At 33.5% G+C, this 22,087-nt stretch overlaps 1 protein-coding gene across 1 annotated transcript; it reads right to left on the bottom strand.

Annotated features, from left to right (window-relative positions):
- Window positions 1-7,810: 7,810 nt before the first annotated feature.
- Window positions 7,811-21,728, bottom strand: LOC147077777 (lipase member I-like). The gene is made up of 5 exons (XM_085940138.1): window positions 21,595-21,728; window positions 14,731-14,884; window positions 11,851-12,148; window positions 9,654-9,915; window positions 7,811-9,372 (listed from the first exon to the last, which is right to left on the bottom strand). The coding sequence occupies exons 2-5, from the start codon at window positions 14,825-14,827 to the stop codon at window positions 8,998-9,000; spliced, it is 1,032 nt and encodes a 343-aa protein (XP_085796264.1). The 5' UTR covers window positions 14,828-14,884; window positions 21,595-21,728; the 3' UTR covers window positions 7,811-8,997.
- Window positions 21,729-22,087: the final 359 nt, after the last annotated feature.

Here is a 22,087-nt window from a genome sequence, read left to right on the forward strand (position 1 = left end):
TTTGGAATGAATTATAAATCATTATAACGTTGTAAAAAAAAATTATATAAAAATTACCTGACAGGTGTACCTACACGTAATTTTTATCGCACAAACTATTATTGGTCGACAATTTTTTAGTCCTTTTAGCCGTTTTTTGTTTCAGAAATGGATCAAAATGAAAACTCACTGATGTAGACCATTTATTTGGCTGCACGCTGGAATAATTTTAAAATTTTAAACGATTACAGTCCGTGTTATTAAATGTTATTTGCGATGATAAAGTGGTCCAGTACACATAATAAATTTTGTTTTATAATGTCATTGTGATTACTGATTAATAACCTTCCTCAATGTCGCATTGAGTGTTGTTGTTGAAAAAACATTTTGGGAACATGCCACGTGACATGTATCCACCAGACGCGGACCGTGCATATCACACATACACGATGTTACGAAACATCAACAGGTGAATAAAAATAGAAAAACTGAGATTGAAAAATTGGGGAATAGGACAATTGGGCGCCGCAGTATCGAATGAAATAAATAGATATTTATTACGATTTTATACAGAAAGTAGACGAGGAATTTTAATCAGTTTCTATCTACTACTTGTAATTTTAAAAATAAAATAACTCTCTTTTCGTTGTAACTTAAGCATATGCGGAACTAAATCATTATTTTTCAATATATATATAATGAAATTCTCACCAAGTAATAAATAATAGTACTTATAATAATTTAAATATAAATAAAAATATTAAATATACTTTAAAAGTACCTATAATTCACGAACGTCTATTTTTTTCGAATTTCATTCGATTGCGTGACGCCCAGTTGTCCCAGCGCCGAACCTTTCTAGACCCAATGATTCTAAAAAATTCTCTGTTCAAAAATAAATAAATAAAAATACCTAACGTATTAGACAACATTACTATAATCACATTTAGGTACCTAGTTAAATTACATGAAGTGAATAATAAGAGAGATTCAGAAACTTAGAGTAGCACAACGTGGTATGAAGAAGTGCATGCTGGGCATAACGCAAAAGGACAAAAAGGGGAATAAGTGGATAAGGAAACTAACGACAGTTTGCAATGTGATAAAGTTTGCTAAGAACCTCAAATGGAGATGGACAGGATACATAGCTCTGAGAAGGGACAATCATTGGACAAATCTAGTCATCCAGTTGTACCCAAGTGGTACAAAACATCTGCAATGTAGACCATGGGGCCGCTTGATCGATAAAATGATAAAGTTCTGCGGAATTACGTAGCAACGCAACGTACAGGACTGGGAGAAGTGGAATCAGCTTGGAGAGGTTTTCATCCACCAGTGGATAGATTTGGGCTGATGATGATGATGAATGAAAAGTTATTATCAATTAAATAATAGCATGGTCATTAACCACACTAAACCCTAATTGTTACCAAAAATATAATTAAACAGTTACAATGCAAACCCACATAGGTTCTTAAATATATATATTCTAAAATTTAAAAGTTTGTTATTATAATCACAAAGTAATTATTATTAATTATATTTCTATTAACATTATAGTAGTTAGACTAAAAATCAATTTATAAATTTAAGATAACAATATTTTTAAGAAATTTAATGGACATGCGAGAAAAATAAGTGGTGGGTATATAAAAACATACAAAAACATACCCTCACATAAATATTAAAGTCTTACCACAGTTCGTTTATAAATTTATTGTACGCTGTAATATGTAAATAAAAAACGCCGTGAATATGGCGTCAGACAACTGTCATTGTCATAATACTCATAATATATACTAATAATCCAATGGACGTGTCTTTTTGTGATTTCGAAATATTTTCCATTTGATCTGAATTTTGATTAATGACATCAGTGGTCTCCAATGACGGGTATGCGTCAAATCAATACGTTAGCGTTCGCCAAAAAAGATTTTTTTTTCAGAATACCTCTTTGACCATGTCCGAACATTAGTTGGAGCATGTATACACCACACGGTGCCCCTCGACCTCGACAGTAAGGCTCAGCATATCCTCCACATCCTGAAGCGGGCGCCCTACCTATCGCTAAAGATAAAAGCAGTGTGACGCTCTACAGTAGCGTTTTTTCAAAATGGTGTATGCGGTAAAATTAATGTGTATAGGTATTAAGTGTTTTTTATATAGTTTAATACATCCATTTGAATTATGAAGTTATCGAGTATTGACACAGTTCAAATTGTAACGTACAACCATATAATTTTAAATAATAATATTGTAGGACTTTTTTTACTAGTGAAGCAAATTGTGATGTGTTTATCTCACTTACCTCGTCGACTCGCCTCGCCGGGCCCCTAGGCTAGGGCCCTGTCAGCCCACTCCTTGTGGGGGGCATGAAGCTCAGTAGAGGTTGCCCTGAACTTTTATATGGTACCATGTTCCACTACCGTAAAGCAGCGCCATCAGAATCCAATCGCCAAATAGGCAGTATTTGGTTTTAACCAAGTCAAACCGTGAATTCCAGACATTCTGCAACGAGTTGGATGTTGGTTCAGCCATTCCCATTCGGATAATAAGCTCATTTTGCAAAGTCCCATCTCTCGTGATGTGTTCTATCAAGTATTTAAGGCTTTTGATTCTCTCAGTGTTTTTCAAACTATCAAACTGTCAAACAAAATTGACATGTTTGTTAAGCCGTTAGATTATCGATTTATAATATTTTTTTGTTTTACCTTCGTTTGCTATGCAATTTAATCGAATTTTAAATCTTGACACAATAAATAATACACAACATGTATTTATTTTATACATTACTTACATATCGACCGTGTTTAGGAAAAAGGGCGTAACCCTCACAGAACAAATTTTACAGGAGGGGCAAAAAACGTTTTTGAATAATTTTAGTTTAATATTTAAAAAAAAAAAAAAAAAAAAAGGCACAGACATTCGGTGCATGATGATTGATGATTTGGTGTGATATCTTTTCGATCTAATAATAAAAATCATTAAAATTGAGGGTAAATGCTTTTTATTAAATTAAATTAAAACTTAATTAATGCTCAATGAAAACCTGAATTTAGATAATAATTCGGTATTTGCGGCTTTCTTCCTTTTTACTGAACATATTGTATTTAGTTGTATACATTGTTAATATCTAATAAAAAGCACTTTTCAAAAAATCGAGGATTACGTCCTTTTTCCTAAACAGAGTCGATACTATATTATGTATGTCTTAATTCCAGAAAAAATATATCGCGGAGGATTTTTCCTACAAAGTAGATCTTATCTAAAAATTACTTAACATCCCTGCTGTATGTATATAATTATATGTATAGTGATCTGTATGGATTTATATCAAAGTGTTACACTTTGAATAAAACCACGGATTCGGGGAAATTAAATATTACATGTATTTGGCTTTTCACATGAGATATGAGACACACATATAGATTCAAGACTCGAAATGGACTGCAGCGCACCGTCGAGTAGTTCCAGATCGTTAAATCTTCGATATTATCGATCCCTCCCGTGAAAATTTTACTTTGACCGTCTGCCCTAGCTTGCCCATATAACACAAATTCAAACACACTTATTTTTATAAAATATACCTTATATTATTATATAAATAATATGTTTATATATTTGGAGACTTGTAGAAGCGTTCCGGTTCGTATTTTTTTTCATTTCAAGCACTGTATAGATTAAAGTAACAATAGGTACTTGTTGTGTTACCCGTAGTAACTGAAAATCATAACAAAACAGTAGCAGCCAATTTTATAAAACGACAATCAGATTAATTGAGGAAGTTTTTATATAGTTTGGACAATTTTTGCTCATTGCTTTCATTAGCTCATGAGTTTTTAATGTTTTCAATTAAATCTGCTGATTGGACGATTAAATCACCAACGAAACAAACATCTATCAATAGGATAATAGGATATTCTACCATTGTTTTTTTATGTGTTGAATTTTTTTCATCCCTGAGTATAATATTATGCAGCATTATGGAAAAAGTGACATGCTTACGAAATAGTCAAAAATGCAATTATTTTTTCATAAAATTTCTTTATTGAAAAAAAACTGGTGACATTACACTTAATATTAATGCAGGAATTAATTCGCTAACACTTTAAGACTCGTGTATGCAATAAACCACTTAATTAAAAATTTGATTTTTGTTCTTCTACATAGATATAGATGAGACAAATGTAACGAATCTTTTTACTACTATACAAACATCTTAAATATAACACAATGGTAATATTACTAAATAATTTCAAATACATCTGTAGTAAGTAACTTATTTATTTTCTATTAAGTGCAAACTTAGTTTAAAAAACGTAGATAAATTATTTCAAACAACAAAAATAAGCCTTTATTTATCAATTATTATGCAACAACTTTAATCGAGTCTACATCGCAAAAACCCAGCAGCGGGCCTATTCTAACATATCACTTAACATCCAAAAAAGGCTAATTGTGATAAATATATCACATTTATCACTTTATGTATTCTGGCGGTTAAGTGCTAATTTTGAAAATGAGACAGAGTATGTCAATTTTGCATATTGAGAATTGAGACGCAAGATCCTGTTTTGCTGCAATCGTAATGACTTGACAGAAAATTGTAGGTTATGTTTATATGTCTGACGTGTCAATACAAAATTCTTGTGTTCGGCTCATTGCCAACTAGATGGCGCTCGTTCGGATTTATCCGCTTGTGTTCGGTCTTATCCGCTTGCTTTCGGCATTACGAACATATCAGAATTTTACCGACATTTCTACTAACCTAATTTTTTGCCGTATTATGAATAATTAGAGATAGTCGCCGCTAATCCTTTATTGTAAAGAATAACTTCCGTGCTAATTTGTAAGAATGGAAATAACGGAAACGTACTAAAGTGGTAACCGTTAAGGGGGATGCTTTTACCTGCCAGAGTCACCCAGCGGAAAAATACGAAGCTTGCAATTTGAGACATTTTTTTGATAATTTACATTTAATTAATAAATCAATATCTGAAAACATTAAAAAGAAAAATATTTTTTATTTTAAGTCAAAGATAAACTTACAATAATTGTAAAAAAATGTGAATTTATTACATATTTAAGTACACAGTTATGTTATTATTACATTATATTTTATAGTCAAATTTAATATTAAAATTTAGTTTATTAAGTTTTAAATTTTTCTTCGTAAAGATTTTTGACTAATTCATAGTTTTGATATTTGATATTTAAACATCAATTTATATAAAAATATAAATGTATATAACTTGAAAACCTTTTTATTAATTACTACAGTTGAAATTGTAAATTATCAAAAAATTGTCTCAAATTACAAGCTTCGTATTTTTCCGTGAAGCATCCCCCTTGAGAATAGACTTGCATGTCTTTATTACTAAAGTTTTTAAACATTAAAAGCCTAAAACGTATCAATTTTTCAGATTTTTCAAACCACCTAATCAAAAATAGTCATTACTTTATATAGATAGTAATATTTAAATTCTTTACCGTGCAAATAAACCACGCTACAAAAATGTAGGAAAGAAGTTGATAGCCCTTTACAGGCTTTACCTCAAGATTACTGTAAAGGGTTACCGATTAATAAACGAACGCTAAGAGTATTTATGTTTTCCCTGACAATAAAATTTTAAAAACTCAGAAAAACCGTAGATATGAACTTTTGTAACATTCTATGTTTATCACACGTTAAATTATATATTAAGATATATTATAATAAAACAATAAAATATAATCACCAAATACATTACCTACTGAATTACTTCCAATAAAATATCAGTTCGGTTGCTAAGATACGTTCAAACAACATGTTATCGAATAATATTAATTGTAACCGCGCGGCGATGTCCATATTATATTATAGTGGGACGCAAGCAGACGTTTCTTAGCTTATCCTTTTGTCCCGTTGACAAAAATGCTAATATGAAATATTTCAAGTAGGTTCAACTCATTGATATACTACTGAATGAATCATATTATGCTTCTTAAAATGACGCCCGATTTTCAGCGACTCGGCCAGTGTTAAAACTTACTGTTTTAATATCAGCAGACTTAACTCGATATTTGTCTCTAAAACGACCTGGCAATAATTATGAGTAAGCCCGATCTAGCTTGAATCTTACTCTAACTCAGGGGAGGGCAAACTGTGGCCCGCCGGGTATTTTTTTGAGGCCCGCCATCATTAATTGCACTTTTGATTACGAATAACTTTTTTTATAATTTTTTAAAAAATATTGACAATAGATTAAAATTTGAAGAATTTGTTGTTTCGTAAATGTATTATCTCAGTACATCTTCCTTGCGTCTCGTCTCGCACTATGTAAGCACTATTTTCTACGTTGAACATAGATTTCAATAGATATTGATAGTGTACCGACAGAGCTACAACTTGAGATTATTGATCTGTAGTGTGACACTGATTTAAGAGAATTGCATCGTCGTGAAGAAATCTCCAAATTTTACAATGCCCTTAATTCAGACAAATTCGACCAACTTAAAGATTATGCACGAAAAATGTTCGTTATTTTTGGATTAATCTATATATGTGAACAAACATTTTCGATCATGAACCTCAATAAAAATTCTTTAAGGATCAAAATATCTCCGATGCCTATTTACAAGCAGTTTTGAGAATATCAACTACAAAATTAACACCTGAATTTAAAAAAATGTTCAAAAATATACAACAGTTTCATTCTTCTTATTTTTTTTATAATGTTTATTTTTCGTGATAATAAATAGTGTATATCTAAAAGTGGTATTTTACTTGCGGCCCGCCGCTCATTTTGAATTCTTGAATTTGGCCCTCCATCCAAGAAGTTTTCCCCCCCCCTGCTCTAACTAATAGTCAGCGCATGACGACTTGCTCTGTCCGCTCAGACATGAATTTTTGGTAGCTTGCAAGCTTTGGGTTGCACACCCTTAGGGTCACTATTCCAAGAACGCAAATTTAGTTTTACAGCCAGGGCAATACGGGTGAAATTCGGGAATCCATGTTAACGGTCTTAACGCATTATACCTACAAGGAAATATTATAAGACGATATTCGTAATATTATCTTCTTTTGTGGTACATTTTTAAAATGACACTTGTATGGGAACTCCTCATTTAGTAGTATATCAATGGTTCAACTACAATACGACGGCGGTCGGCGGGCAGTATGGATGCAGTATGATATTATGTTCGTCAATAGCAAATTTCACAGGGACGTTGCGGTTTTAAAGTGGCACCTACACATCGAGTGCTTAAAGTCAGACAACGTTATCTACAAAAAAGTGTTTTTTTGTTTTTTTGAGATAATGTTATTTTACATTTACGGCTACATGGTAGTCAAACAACGTTATGTCAATATTTTCTAATTTCTTATTAAATCATCAGTAAAGTTTAACGCTAACTACATAAGTTACCCTTGTTTTCATATTTTTTTAAACTATCCCTATAAATTTTAACATCATCATAAGCAAGATAAATGTACAATACACAATAAATTATAAAATATTAACATTAGGTTTTAAATAAACATTTCCCTTGTTGAGTTACAAGAATCTAAAATAACGATTTTTGGCTCTCCTGTAAAGTTGCACTTTTGTAGATAGTGTTGTTTGACACTAAGCCCTCGACATTATCCTTGGGTTTGCTGCTATAATTATTGGTATATTTATAAGTTGTATGCGTTTATTTTGATATCATTTCATGTCGGAGGATGGTGAAAATAAAGAGATTAGGTACCTAGGTACCGACCTATAATATTGGTGCGTACATTATACTATAATAATTATTAGGTATCATATAGTTAAGTATATTTATTTATTATTCCGTTTATTTTGTAGTCGGTAACAAGGATGATAATATGATGTCATCTTGTGTAGGTACCTACCCATCAAGTACCTTGAAACATAGCAATATTTATACATTATTCTAGCGATCATAGGTATAATTACATATTATAATAGTGACATATTTTTGTTACTTGTACTAACGTAACTTAATTGTCTTGAAGAATAAAAGATTCTGCACAAAATATTATTGTAATTGGTAATGTTCGCTGATGTTAATAAATAAGTATATGGAAAAAGGTTTGAAACGCTGCGATTTTATATGGCACCTACCAATGGCGAAGGGTGGAGGTAGGCTGTTAAAATCCGAAAGAAAATAGTCCACAATAAACTTTGTATCTTGTAAAAACAAAATCTGTTAATACAAACCTCTACTCTGTGGAGGCCCATATCGTCACTGTTCTGGCAGAAGACACTAATTCGGAAAAATGACATATTGAGTTAGTACCAAAATGTTCCTTATTTCAAACTTTACCGTCTGGAAACCTTCTTAATAAATAAACAGTCTTTATTTAAAGTCATCCTTTTTACGATTACTTAATAAACTCACATGATAGACCTTTATTTCAAACTTTTTAACAACTTCAAAGTCAAATTACTCAAAACTAGTATTCTCCAGTTAGTGTGTTCTGCCAGAACAGAGACGATATGATCCTATTAGGATCGGACATGGTCGGGAAAACTTTGTAAGTCATACGTATTTGTTTTCATTGAAATATTAATTCACAAGTGGTGTTGGTTAGTTTTAAAAAAATCACTTAAACACTGCGAAAACCACGCCAAAATAAATAATAGTAAAAATATAATCATGCCATTAACCATACATAATTTTGGATATTTTATAGATACAACAAAATTTTTCATCTGCTATGATTTGGTTAGGCAGGACTTAATCAATTTACAAAAAAAACGAACAAACAACATGTGTAATACGTATTCTTAATTCAACAAAAACAAATAAGAATGAATGAAAAAGTGTGCATAATCTTGTCGTATCGGTTAGGCAGGGATTAATTATTTTTTTAAACTAACCAGCAACATCTGGAAAGTGTAGTTTTAATTCAATAAAAACAAATACGAATGACTGACAAAGTTTAATATGCACTATTTATGTTGAATCTTAACAGCCTACCTCTACCCTTTGCTACTGGTACCTACAGGTTACCATGGTCTTTATATTAAATTAACATTTAATTCGCCTACGCACGTATGGTTGAGGCTCATTCTCGTAAAAGAATGGATGTCTGCTAGCCGTATCGACTATGAAAACCCCATTAACCTTAGGATTAGCAGCAGGACCCATCAGAGCTCGCTTCTTCTTCTTCGAATAGGGACACTGCTTCTTACGGATTTCCTCAACCCCTGGGCACTGCCAGCCAACGAAGGCTTCAGGAAACTCGACGGTGGCCATCCAAATGTCATTAGCGCGATCGTGGCTGCAGAAAAATAGGCAAGTGAGTCCAAATTCGGATCGTTGTCGCCGTCCGCCATTTATATAGAAATCGACGTGGCCTATTGGATTGTATAAGCCCAATTCTCCGCCATTTGTGTGTATTACCTGGAATAATTCAAAGTTAACATTGCTCATCAGATATTGCGGTTATCTAAAAGTAAATATTAGGTGTTATCAAATTATGCAAGAAAAAATACTAATTTAATTATTAACAACTGTAACAAATATGTTTAGTTTTTTTCTCTCTTCAACACTTAGTTACAATTCTTAAAGCTATTTTTTTTTTTAGATAAAAATGCATTCTTGTTAACTGGCTTTAAGATAAGTCTTGATAATGAGTCCCGGCCTAATTTCCGAAGAATGGGTTAATTTAATTATTTATTTACCTGCACAAACTCAGCATCAGTCTTGTCCAACCGATCCTTTGCCAATGCTTTTCTGAAGCAAGGTCCTGAAGGGTCCAATCCTATGATCCTCGGTAGCAGTTTACCAGTAGCTTTTGTGTATGACTTTCCCGTGAAACCTGCCACGTGAGCACCGAGACTAAATCCAACAATGTCCAGGGTTTGGACGACTAAACCTGATTTCACAAGCTGGGCAAGGACTTGGCCAAAACGAACACCAACGTAACGGCTTATCCTGGATGCTCTGTAAATCAGAAATAAATGTGCAATCGGATACATATTATAATAACAAAATAGTATATATTTACTAACGGCGCGGGAAAATTTCAAACCTCATTGGTACAAAGCGGAACTTGAAAGTATTGCCACCCGCAAAAAAATATCAGTCCCTCCCATACCATATTATAGATACTCTTTGTCAATATCGGATATTTTTTCTCTAGTTGGAATATTTAAATGCTGAATGAAGATTACCAATAATGCAATAAAATATTTGTATTATTTTCAGAGTAATTTTACTCCAGATTTATTAGTATTTCTTTAATAACATTTTTAATAGCAAATAAATATACATACCTACATAACATAATATCGACCAATAATGTTGGAACATTTTGAAGTTAATAATTTGGCATTTGTTTTTAATCGATGTGTCAAAAACAACCAACTCCGCAATGCGATCAGTAACACGAACAATTTTTTGAATGTAAAATGAAATAATTATTAATATGTACCGTCAAATGGGTCGAAGTTAAATTAATGTTATTTTCAATATTTATTGTTTGTTATGCTTCACAATACATTATCATCATGTTATGTGGTATCACATGCTGTCACGGCGGAAAATTTATTCTATAGTTTCGTCACTCCGCAGAATATTTTACCGATCACTATCTCTATAAATTCAATGATGGAGAGTGCCAACTTTAATGTATTAGTATTGTAAACTATTATTCATACTAAATTCAATTAATTTTAGCAGCTTCTACGCGTGCTTACGTTAAAATAACTTGCTATATTGCATCCATAGATAATATTTTGAACAGAAACCAACCTGTAGACTGTAAACAGCAGACATAGATAATAATATAATAGAAAGTCCACAGAGAAAACCACTAATCGTCGTCGAAAATGTGTAGACCTGCAGATAATAGAAAAAAAACGTTCACTGACTAGTGCTGGTCATGATGTATTGCGATACGCGTGAGGTGACCTCATTGTTGTTATGGCGATTTCGGCAGATTTTGCACAATGTTCGTTTAAAGGTCAAAAATGTGCTACGGAATGGGAGCATCAGACTGATCAGGCAGTTTACTGTGACAGCATGTGGCAGCACATAACGTGATGATAATGTATTTGAAACATTAATTGCCAATTGATTATTTAAGCCTCAAATGTTGTTAAACAGTTATCCCATATGCCTATATAAATTGAATATTATCTCATGATTATTGTTTTTATAAATATATTATTAAGTGTCAATATTTCGGTATCGATGCATTTTTCTTTTATTATGACGTAGTCGTAGTCATAAAATGGCAGCAAGAACTCAATTATCGAGGACAGTTTTTCTCTCACCCGTCTCGCCAACCTTGATGGTCTGGCCAGTTTGAACCTGATATTTTCTGTCAAAGGACTCATTTATCTACACAGTGTTATACTTTTATGACATCATTACTAACCGGTTAACGACCTGTCTTGCCGAATACAAATACGTAGTTCTACGCCAAAAAAAAACTGAATTACAAAGACTAATTTCGTGAGTCTCAGATTCGAATCCTGGGTCTGGCAAATACACATTGTTTTGCAATGTGTGTTTCGAGTCAGAGTATGAACCTAATAGGTTGAGCAAGTGGCTAACATCCATTTTCCGTAAAAAACATAAATATGTCAATACAAACCTCCACTCTGTGGGGCCTCATAATTATGATCTTCTTAGTGCTCAGCCGTAGTGGTTTGGCGGGCGGCGTCTTGCAAGACTTAAACCTTTAACCGTGTGTGAAATGTTCGTAGACAGTGTCGTTTTTATGGCATAATACACACGGTTATACGTTTGAGTTTCGCAAGACGCCGCCGCGCCCGCTCGCCAAACCACTACGGCCGAGCACTTAGTAATGGAAATAGTCAATAAAAGAAAAAGTAAAATGGTAACTCAATGTAATTAAATATAAGTAGGTACCTAAGATATTCGTAGTAAGTTACACTGCTGGCATCCAACATCACAACATTATGCCTTCCTCTGGCTCTGTAAGCATCCGCGACCTTCTCTGACGCAGGCCCCCGCGCCTTGTCGTTAAACCCATGTATGAATACAACCGTCCTAAAGTCTTTTCTGAAGAATGGATCCTTCAGGAGGGACGCTGCTTTGCTTATGTTGTAGACATGGTAGATGTCATTCTGGTTTCCAGTTGAAAGAAGAAGCTTCAAAGAGTCCGTTGACTGCTTCGTAATGGTAATGTCGAGTATCTCAATGTTACCTGCTCAGCAAAGAGTTTGAATTAATCAAAAGGTAGCACATTTGAATATTAAATTTGATTGTGTTCCCAGACCACTTATAGCATGTTTACTACAGAAAATTATAAAAACCAAATACTACAATGTTAAGTTATATACCTACTATTTTTGTACTTTTCCCACAATTAATTTATATAATTTTATAATACAAACCGGTTCCATGCAAACGGATTTTTTGAAATGGTGACAAACATTTATATAAAAAAAAATATTTAGAAACTTTTCTGTTGACGTTCTTCACTTAACAAACATCACGTCATATTATCGAGTGTTTTTGCACAATAGTGACACGTCCAAATAGTAAAGGATAATAATATTTTGCTACAGATAGTGGATTCATTTGTTTATCTAGGGTCCCTTGTCAAAAACAGTAATAACACGAGCGACGAAATAAAATGACGGATCACCCTCGCCAACAAGTGCTATTTTGGTCTCCAAAAGCTTCTAAAGAACAAAGCATTCTCAAGGAAAACAAAAACAACCTTATATAAAACTCTCCTGCGCCCGGTATTTACATATGGATCAGAATGCTGGGTACTCAGCAAACAGGATGAGAAGAAGGATGGATATCTTTGAGAGGAGAGTTGCTATTCAAGAAGGTGGTATTTGTAGATCAAGGTATAATGGGAAGCTACACACACGTTATGGGGGCGAAAAGATCACGTGGCATATTAAATTGCAGAGATTGCGCCGGATCGGCCACGTGCATAGAATGCCGGAAGACATACCGGCGAGGCAGGCTATTTACAGAACCCCCCGATGGCAAGAGAAGACCTGGACAGCCGAAATTGAGATGGCTGGACTGTGCCACGGGAGATTTAAAAACGCTCGGTAAAAACAATTGGAGAGTGTCGGCACTGGATCGTCCAGGATGGAGGAAGTTTTTGAAGGAGGCCAACACCCACCAAGGTTTATAGTGTCATTAATGATGATGATGATGAAGTTTTTGACCGACGCTGCGTCGATGCGATACCTATACCAGCGCATCTATTCTATACACAAGGCTGCTATTGGCGACTATCGAGGGTAGTTTGGCTGTATTAACTTTTAGAGCGAGATAGACAGTTTAGACGGCTAATTAAAGTTTTAGGGGACCGTATATTTTTAAAATACTTATTTTCTTAGTTATGTATCTCGTACTATTTGAATCTGTTAATGGTAACCGAACACATGTGAACTTCATATTTATAGGTAGGATATGTACCAGAATGCATAAATATAAGATGTATATTAACGTACCCACGGTGGCCGTGCGGTTTAAGCGTTGGACTATCACGCCGTGGGTCCCATGTTCAAATCCTGGGTCTGGCAAGTACACATATTGTTTTTCAATTTGTGTGTGAGTCAGGGTATGGACCTAATAGGTTGAGCAAGTGGCTGACATCCATTTCTCGTAAAAAAACAAAATCTATTAATACAAACCTCTACTCTGTGGAGGCCCATATGATCCTATTAGGATCGGACATGGTCGGATATTAACGTAAAGGTCGTTGTTAGTGTTCCGGGCATTAAAACATCTTGCTATTCCCCTGTTGCTAAGACAACGAATAAACGAGTGTACCGCATTAATCTTTATTCCTATTTATGATTTAATATGACAGAATAGACATACAGATATGTACAATAATTGAGACTTTCACAGTTGTTCGTTATAATATTATATAATAGAATTTTAGGTTATCATCGCGTGTTCTTTCTCTATCTTTCCTCGACGTTTCGGGCCCATTGCCTCTTGCATGACGGCCTCTACAGCGAACTCGAAACGTCGAGGAAAAAAGAAAAAGAACCTCAGAGTAACAATACATAGAGAGCGCCTATTTTTTGGCAAAATGAAGCCGTGTTTCTTGCGTATAACGCTCGGTAGACCCTCGATTTTATTATTATCAACTTAACTATGAAACGCTATACCGTCATGTTGCTTCTCAGTACGGCTACCAAATTTAAACACAACATAGTTATCAATATGTTCTACTAAAATAATTACCACCAACTTTATATTTAACACAAAAACAATAAATTTCAGCAACACGTGCTCGCAGTTTCTAAATGAATGTAATCAGTCAAATCTATTTTTATCGGCGACGCTTATAAAAAATATTTAATTCAGCCGTAGAAACTATCTTACTTAGCAACATTTAGTGCGGAGATATAAGCGTGCCGAATTCTTACTCACTCGCACTTATGGTTCATTTTTGTTCAGGCCTTGGGAAGAAGACAAAAATCTATTAACATTAACAAATTGTGCATCAGTGGATATTGAACATGCCATTTAGGTAAAAATCGGAAGACCCAATACTCTCGCAGCGGTATTGATTGATTGATTGATACGACGATGTTTATTTTCACAATGCGCACGCAAAATTATTTAATTAAAAACAAACTTAACGCAAAACCTTTGATTGAAAGCACCACTTGAGGTTAATAGAATCCATCCCCCAATTATTTCAAATTAATAATAATTTTTCCCTTCCTTTTGTTTTCCGTTCTCAAACATTTGAGGTATTCAAAAAGTAAATAGATACAATTATTTAACTGGAGCACTCACAGTTTCCAAACAATCCGTTATCAAATCCACTCGATTTATTTTCAGCTATAGCTTTACAAATCATTACTGATAAAACAATCACTCTTAATTTCCACATTGTATCAGTTTTCCTTTTCTTCTCGATATTTATTTATTGTTATTTAGATTCAGGTATCTGTAAGGGAAGAACTGTTATTAATATTCCTTTCTTATAATTAATTGTCTTCCTTAGTTTTACTAAGGTAAAGTTACACCACCAGACTCGCAGAACTAACCAGATTTGACGATTCACGCCGATCGTCGAGGGCAATCATCGACTTTAATGAACAGATATATGTTAGTAGACAGAAGCTTATATAATTTTTACATGTAAATTAAAATATCACAAGTAGAAAATAATCTTCTGAGTGATTTTAAGGTTTGAATATAGGATAAATGAATGGTGACATACGTATGTGCCAGCAGCGGATCCTATATGCAAACAGAGAACCTAGCGAAAAAATACGAAGCTTGCAATTTGAGAATTCTTTTTGATAATTTACAATTTCAACTGTATTAATTAATAAACATATGTATCTGAAAACATTAAAAAGATTTTTTTTAAACTTTTTTTTTAAATTTGAATAAACTTAGAATTATAAAAAAATTGAATTTGTCACATATTTGGTACACATGTTAAGATATTATTACATTATTCTTATGGTTAGATTTATTATTAAAATTTAGTTTATTAAGTTTTCAATTTTTTACCGCTTAGATTTTTAACTAATTCGTAGTTTTAATATTTTTTTATATCTATTTTAATAAACATCGATTTTTATAAAAAATATAAATGTGTATAACTTGAAATCCGTTTTATTTGTATCAAATCGAGCTTAAATATTGGGACCATGCCTAAATAAGATTTCTAAAAATAATTACCCCTAACTTTATATTTAACACAAAAAAAATTATTTCAGCGACACGTGCCGCAGTTTTTAAATGAATGTAATCAGTCAAATCCATATTTACCGGCTACGGTTACAAAAAATATTTAATTCACCCGTAGAAAATCTATCTTACTCTAACGCATAGTGGGAAGATATAAACGTTCCGAATGCTTACTCACTAGCACTTATGGTTCGTTTTTGTTCAGGCCTTGAACAAAACCATTGGCATGACACGTCGCATGCGGCCTTACTCACAATCTAACCGTGAGATATCTTCCTACATGCACGGTAATCTTCGACTAACTGTCGCTGATCGTCGACTGAGTCGAACGCTAAAATATGAATTATTTTCTTTTATCTACGACTCTATGAATCGATCCAAAATGACATATTATAATCGATGGCGATCGTGACTGACGATCGAGGCTATTGATAGACGTGAGAATCTAAATATGTTATTTGAAGTTAACCACTTAATAAAGTATTTTCGCAGTCATATTTTGTATTGAATTATTATTGAAATAGTTTTATTTGTTTTTCCTGAAGATATTTCTTAGATAGGTACCTATCTAATTTCCCTTTCTTATTCGCTAATAAATTGCCCTTTATATCTTTAATACATATCTAACAGTGATACAGATCACTAATAATTGTATACCTATTTAAAATATATCTATTATTCAAATCTATTGCGAAATTTATGATTATACGTGAATTTCTTTTATACCATATTATTTCGTTTTACCGGTTCACGTAAAATTTATTGCATAGACAATAATTGATAGCTAACGAAAAACAACTTCAATAAACAATGTACCTACAGATTTTTTTAGCCAGATTTTGTTACTTTATGTTTTTATATACATATTAAGTACCATATTACTTATAAGCATATTGTGCTTTAAGAATGATTCCCTTTATTTATTTATTTTTCAACCTTTTTGATATATTTTTTAGAAGTAATTAATTAATGCGAAGATATTATTAATATATAGATGATTATACTATTTATTACGTCTGAGATATATTGAGATTTGATTTGATACAGTAATAAACAAATCGACTGCTTAATCCGCAAACCGGCTAACTCCATTTGGGCAAATTGATCAGGAAGGAGAAAAAAACATATTAATTTAACTATCAAGCGGAATTTAACAATTCCAAAAATACACTATTTTACAAATAAACTGCGCTTTGGTAATACACTATTTTAGCTTTCCTTTTATATATAAAGAAAATATATATAAAGAGCGGAGTTATTTCATTTACGATATTGGAATTTGGATTTATTCATGGGTTTAAGGGCGGACGTGCTCAGCGTGGGTCAAAATGGAGCTTTTTATATTTTCAAAGCATGATCCTGGACATACCTTAAACGTTGTAGATAATCTATTTATGTAATTTTGAAGCCTTGTTATCCTTTATATTTATTTTAAGCATTTGATGACTGCATAAAGTATTTTTATTACATAAAATAGTATTCTTTTAAACCTCTTGCTCTAATGTTTTAGAATATAGTCATATTTCAGTAGATAAATGTGCAGTGGTGTTAAGATTTTTTACATTTATTAATTTTTAAACGCATTTATGAAACCATCAGTATAATTTATATTGACATTATTATAGTGAAATATTTACGATAAAAAAATATATTGATAATCTCTGTGATCCCAAATTTGACAAGAATTAGGCATTATATTATTCAAAAAATGGGCAAGATTAACACATTTGAAGATAATTCTAAAGATACTAATTATAAGCTATGTCTTTGACCATTCAAGTGTGATAAACATCCTACGAATAATGATTGCTTGATATGATATATTGATAAATTGACAAACTATAATTGAAGTAGGGAGTAAAATGATGTTAACGCGCGTGTTTGAACATGTACCTAACCGATTTTTTTTAAACGGTCCAGGATCATGCTTTGAAAATAGAACAAAAGCTCCATTTTGACCTACGCTGAGCATGTCCCCCCTTAAGCGTTTTAAATTTTGTGTGAGCATAGAAGAGCTTTAGTTTATAACAAAATACTATCAAATCTCATTTTTAGTCAAAAGTGCTGTTTGCTGGTTTGTAGATTAAGCAGTCGAAATGTTATATTGTGTGAATAATACAGATATATTCACAAAACTTTCTTTAACACAATATCTTGTTAAAAGTATATTTTTTTTGTTATTAGAAAAACGACGTAACACAGTTTATTCCCGTGGCGGCAGCTTACTGTGACTTCATGTGATAGTGCGCGACGTGCATCATAATATTATAATCACAGTTTTTCTTGCATGATTTTTTGGATAATATAACAATTATAATAATATACGATATAGCTTAGACTTTTGCCCGATATATAATTATAATTTTTTTTTTATATTTATTTGTGACAAAGGTTTTATGGACAAACAATATCTTTACACTAAAGGCACAATGCTTTTCAGTGTTTACAGACGACTGACTTAAATATCAAGTTAATATGACTATAAACCACTATTAGAATATAATGGCAATGAATAATGATTCGAGGAACTACCCCAAAAATACAATACAATAGAATCAATTGTATAGCACTAATGGATTTGCTTTTAGCTTTGACTCACTAAGAGGAAGATAATATATATTTTTTTAAATAATTTATTGTCATTCTGTCGGTAGCAAAAACTCTCTTATCCTCCTCTGATATCGTTTTTATCAATAACAGGCGTGATTTCAATTAGAGCGTGGGTGCATATTTTGATTTTCAAAAAAAGCAGCATGGCCGGCCAGCTCGCTAACACGATTATTTGGATAAAGATGTGAAAATTACACAAAACCACAATTTTATATTCTGTACACTAGAGTCTTATACATCCAAAAAAAACAATTGCCTATTCAAGTATTTATATAAATAATTGGTTGTCGGCTTGCCCAACCAGACGTTTCCATGCCACTAATACAATGAAACGAAATGCCCACGGTTGCCGCGCGGCTTAAGCGTTGGACTATCACGCCGTGGGTCTCAGGTTCGAATCCTGGGTCTGGCAAGTACACATATTATTTTCCAATTTGTGTGTGAGTCAGGGCATGGACCTAATAGGTTGAACAAGTGGCTGACATCCATTTCTCGTAAAAAACAAAACCTGTTAATACAAACCTCTATTCTGTGGAGGCCCATATGATCCTATTAGGATCGGACATGGTCGAAGAAGAAGAAGAATAAAATGAAAAATAGGCTAAGACGAGTTTCGAACAATTCACGCATACAACACATACATACGATTATACACGTACTGTAAAAAATACATACACAATGTCAAACCCAATATCATACTGTTGCGTGCCCTGAGATTGTAAATATTTTATCCTAACGTATTTACCAGAAATATTGGACAGCATGTGTGAAAATAAATGTACGAAATCTACGGTTTTTACCGTTTTGTGAAATTTGATTATTTTTACTGCGATGTAATTTTTGTGCACTTATAGTTAGGTACACATTAATTTACGCGCGCCGGATATGATGCCAAATGATATCTTGGTTAAGGCGCACCTTCTAGAAAATACCTTTTCAATAATAATTACAGGCATCACGTGGCCGAAATGATAATTTCCCTATAATCATAGTTATTTCGATAGGAACGTGACACATTTTCTCACTTAGAATGACAAAATATCTACTAATAGGAGAAATTATATTGCTTAATACTAATAGCTTAAATTGGTACTGTTCTGTTAAAGCGGATACAGCGGAAAACGCATTTTGAAAATAGCCGATAAAGTGGATTATTTGTTAGGTTAACCTAACCAAACCTAACCTAACCTAACCCAACCTAACCTAACCTAAACTAACCCAAACTAACAAATAATCCAGTTTATCGGCTATTTTCAAAATGCGTTTTCCGCTGTATCCACTTTAACCGAACAGTACCCTTAAATTTCTGCTAATTTCGCAAGTCATTTTAAATGTATTTCGTTTTGTGCTACGATTATGCTACGATGTGCTACGGATCTGCTACGCGTGTCATCGTAAGCGTAGAACTTAGTCTGGCCACGAGTTTCCATTATCTACGAAGTGACGCGCCAGGATCATAATAGGTTTATTGGGGTGGCTTAGTATATAGATTGGCATATAGGTATTATTTGTGTTTCACTGCCCTCGCTTACAAATTTCCTTGTTATCTACATCGGTTTACCTCGACGGGAATTGATACAGTTGAACCTTCAACCTACATTTCCGGAACGCTAAACTATTGGGGCCGCGGATCTTTTTATGTGAAAGGTTGACATTAATCTAATTATTCAAAGGCCACTCGGATATATGGTTAAATCGATATCAATGTAAATATGTACCTATACACAGTGGCGTAACAAGAGTGTGCGGCCGGGCAGCCACCCCGGGCGCAGCTTTTGGTAGGACCGCAGAAGTAGAGTTTCGTTGAATACGCAATATTAAATCTCTTTGACCGTCTGAAGTGTCAAAAACTGCTCTATTTTAACCGGAGCGGAGAGCGGAAGGAGCACGGAGCACTGGAGCAATGGTATTTTACCCGGAGCAGGAGCGGAGCCGGACCACCGAAAATTTGCAGTGCTCCACTGCTCCGGATGTTTTTTTATTAATAAATTCTCGTCCTAAAATCCAATGAAAATAATATATTTTGACACTTTGCAACACTGGAATTCTTTGAAATATGGCAACACTGCTGAGTGATAAATAACCTCACTTTTTGATAGAAGAGGCAAATAATGAGAGACGATTTGCTGTCGGTTTTGTTTAATAGAATTAATAATGAAAATGACGATTTTTTAAAAAACTATGTACTTATGATTTTTTTTTCCATTTGTATACATATAAAACTTTTTACTCGGAGCAAGTATTAGGTCCCGGAGCGGAACTGGAGCGGAGCAACTCAAAAAAGGGTCCGTTCCAACGCTCTGGTTTTAACAGCACCTCTCATGGCTGTGTTAACGTTTAGAGCGAGATAGATAGTTTTGACAGTTTAGACGGCTAACTTATTGTAACAATAATTATAATACCTTATTACATAAACATAATAAACAACCCTCTATAGCTGCCGATAGCAGCCTTGTGGGTACACAGGGAACATTAAATTTCTTTTGGTGGATATTTTTGATTGTCAAAAATAGTTTATTTTTATTAGAGTAGATTAGATCCCTGTAAACATTTACTTAATTTAGAAACTGTGACCCCTACCAATATGCGGGGACTATAGCCCCTTTAAAAAACGCCGTATCACCCTCGCCAACTAACAGGTGTTATTTTGGTCTCCAAAACCTTCTAAAGAGCAAAGCACTCTCAAGGAAAACCAAAACAACCTTATATAAAACTCTCATGCACCCGGTATTAACATATGGATCAAAATACTGGGCACTCACCAAACAGGATGAGAGAAATATAGATAGCTTTGTGAGTTTTGAGAAGAATCTTTGGGGCCATTCAAGAAAGTGGCATTTGGAGGTCAAGGTATGAGGAGCTGTACACACTTTATGGGAGCGAAAAAATCACGTGGCAAATGAAAATTCAGACTGCGCTGGGTCGGCCCCGTTCATAGAATGAGCAAGAGTAGACAAGGATAGCCGAAATTGAGATGCCTGGACTGCGCCACAGGAGATTTAAGAATGCTCGGTCAAAGCAACTGAAAAGTTTCGGCGCTGGATTGTCCAGGATGGAGGAAGTTTCATAACCATAGTATGCTAAATCTGCATGTATTCAAACTTTATTATAATGCCCGCAACATAGCTTGGCACCTCGCAAATACGAATATCATTATCACTTTCTCTCTACGGATTGTTTGACATAACATTTAAGGACGTAAAACATAGGATACTATATTATTTGAAAACATCTATAGTATTTTATTATTTATAGACGCTCTCATCATGAACTAAAGATACAGCATTCGTTTCGGCAAGTGACATGCTTTAAAAATTTGACAATAAAATTCTTTTTTATGCATACCTTTTTATGTACCTATACCTATTTGCAGACATCACAGCCTTTTGAAGTTTCTATATCGGTACTGTGTCTTTGACTATTTAGCTATTGAGCGACAGCATATTGCCTCTCAACAAAACCTGATCCGATTGCAAAACTTTATCTGACTGTGAAGTTAGTCACACAAAGAGGTAATGTAAATAAAGAGTTTGCCATACGAAAAAAACTTGAATGAAAAGAACAGTTTTTTCAATAAAGTTTTTTATTCTCTTTTATTTTATTATGCTATACAGCTACAGTATTCTTATCGTACCTATCGTCCTCGTATAATGAATGGGCAGTAAAATCTCGTCTGAAAATCGCAGTTTCTAATTCAATAAAAAGCGCTCCCCTCTCTATGTCGATGAGCCAATGAATTGAAACATTTTCACAACTGTGCATACTTATAAAGATTTATATGCACAAGATGTTAAGAAACCATGACTATCTTTACTTAAAGAAGAAATCTAGATTATCG

Source organism: Rhyacophila brunnea, unplaced genomic scaffold (genome assembly GCF_057557595.1).
Source record: "Rhyacophila brunnea isolate RB1 unplaced genomic scaffold, BYU_Rbru_1.0 scaffold_12, whole genome shotgun sequence".
NCBI classification, from domain to species: Eukaryota; Metazoa; Arthropoda; class Insecta; order Trichoptera; family Rhyacophilidae; genus Rhyacophila; species Rhyacophila brunnea.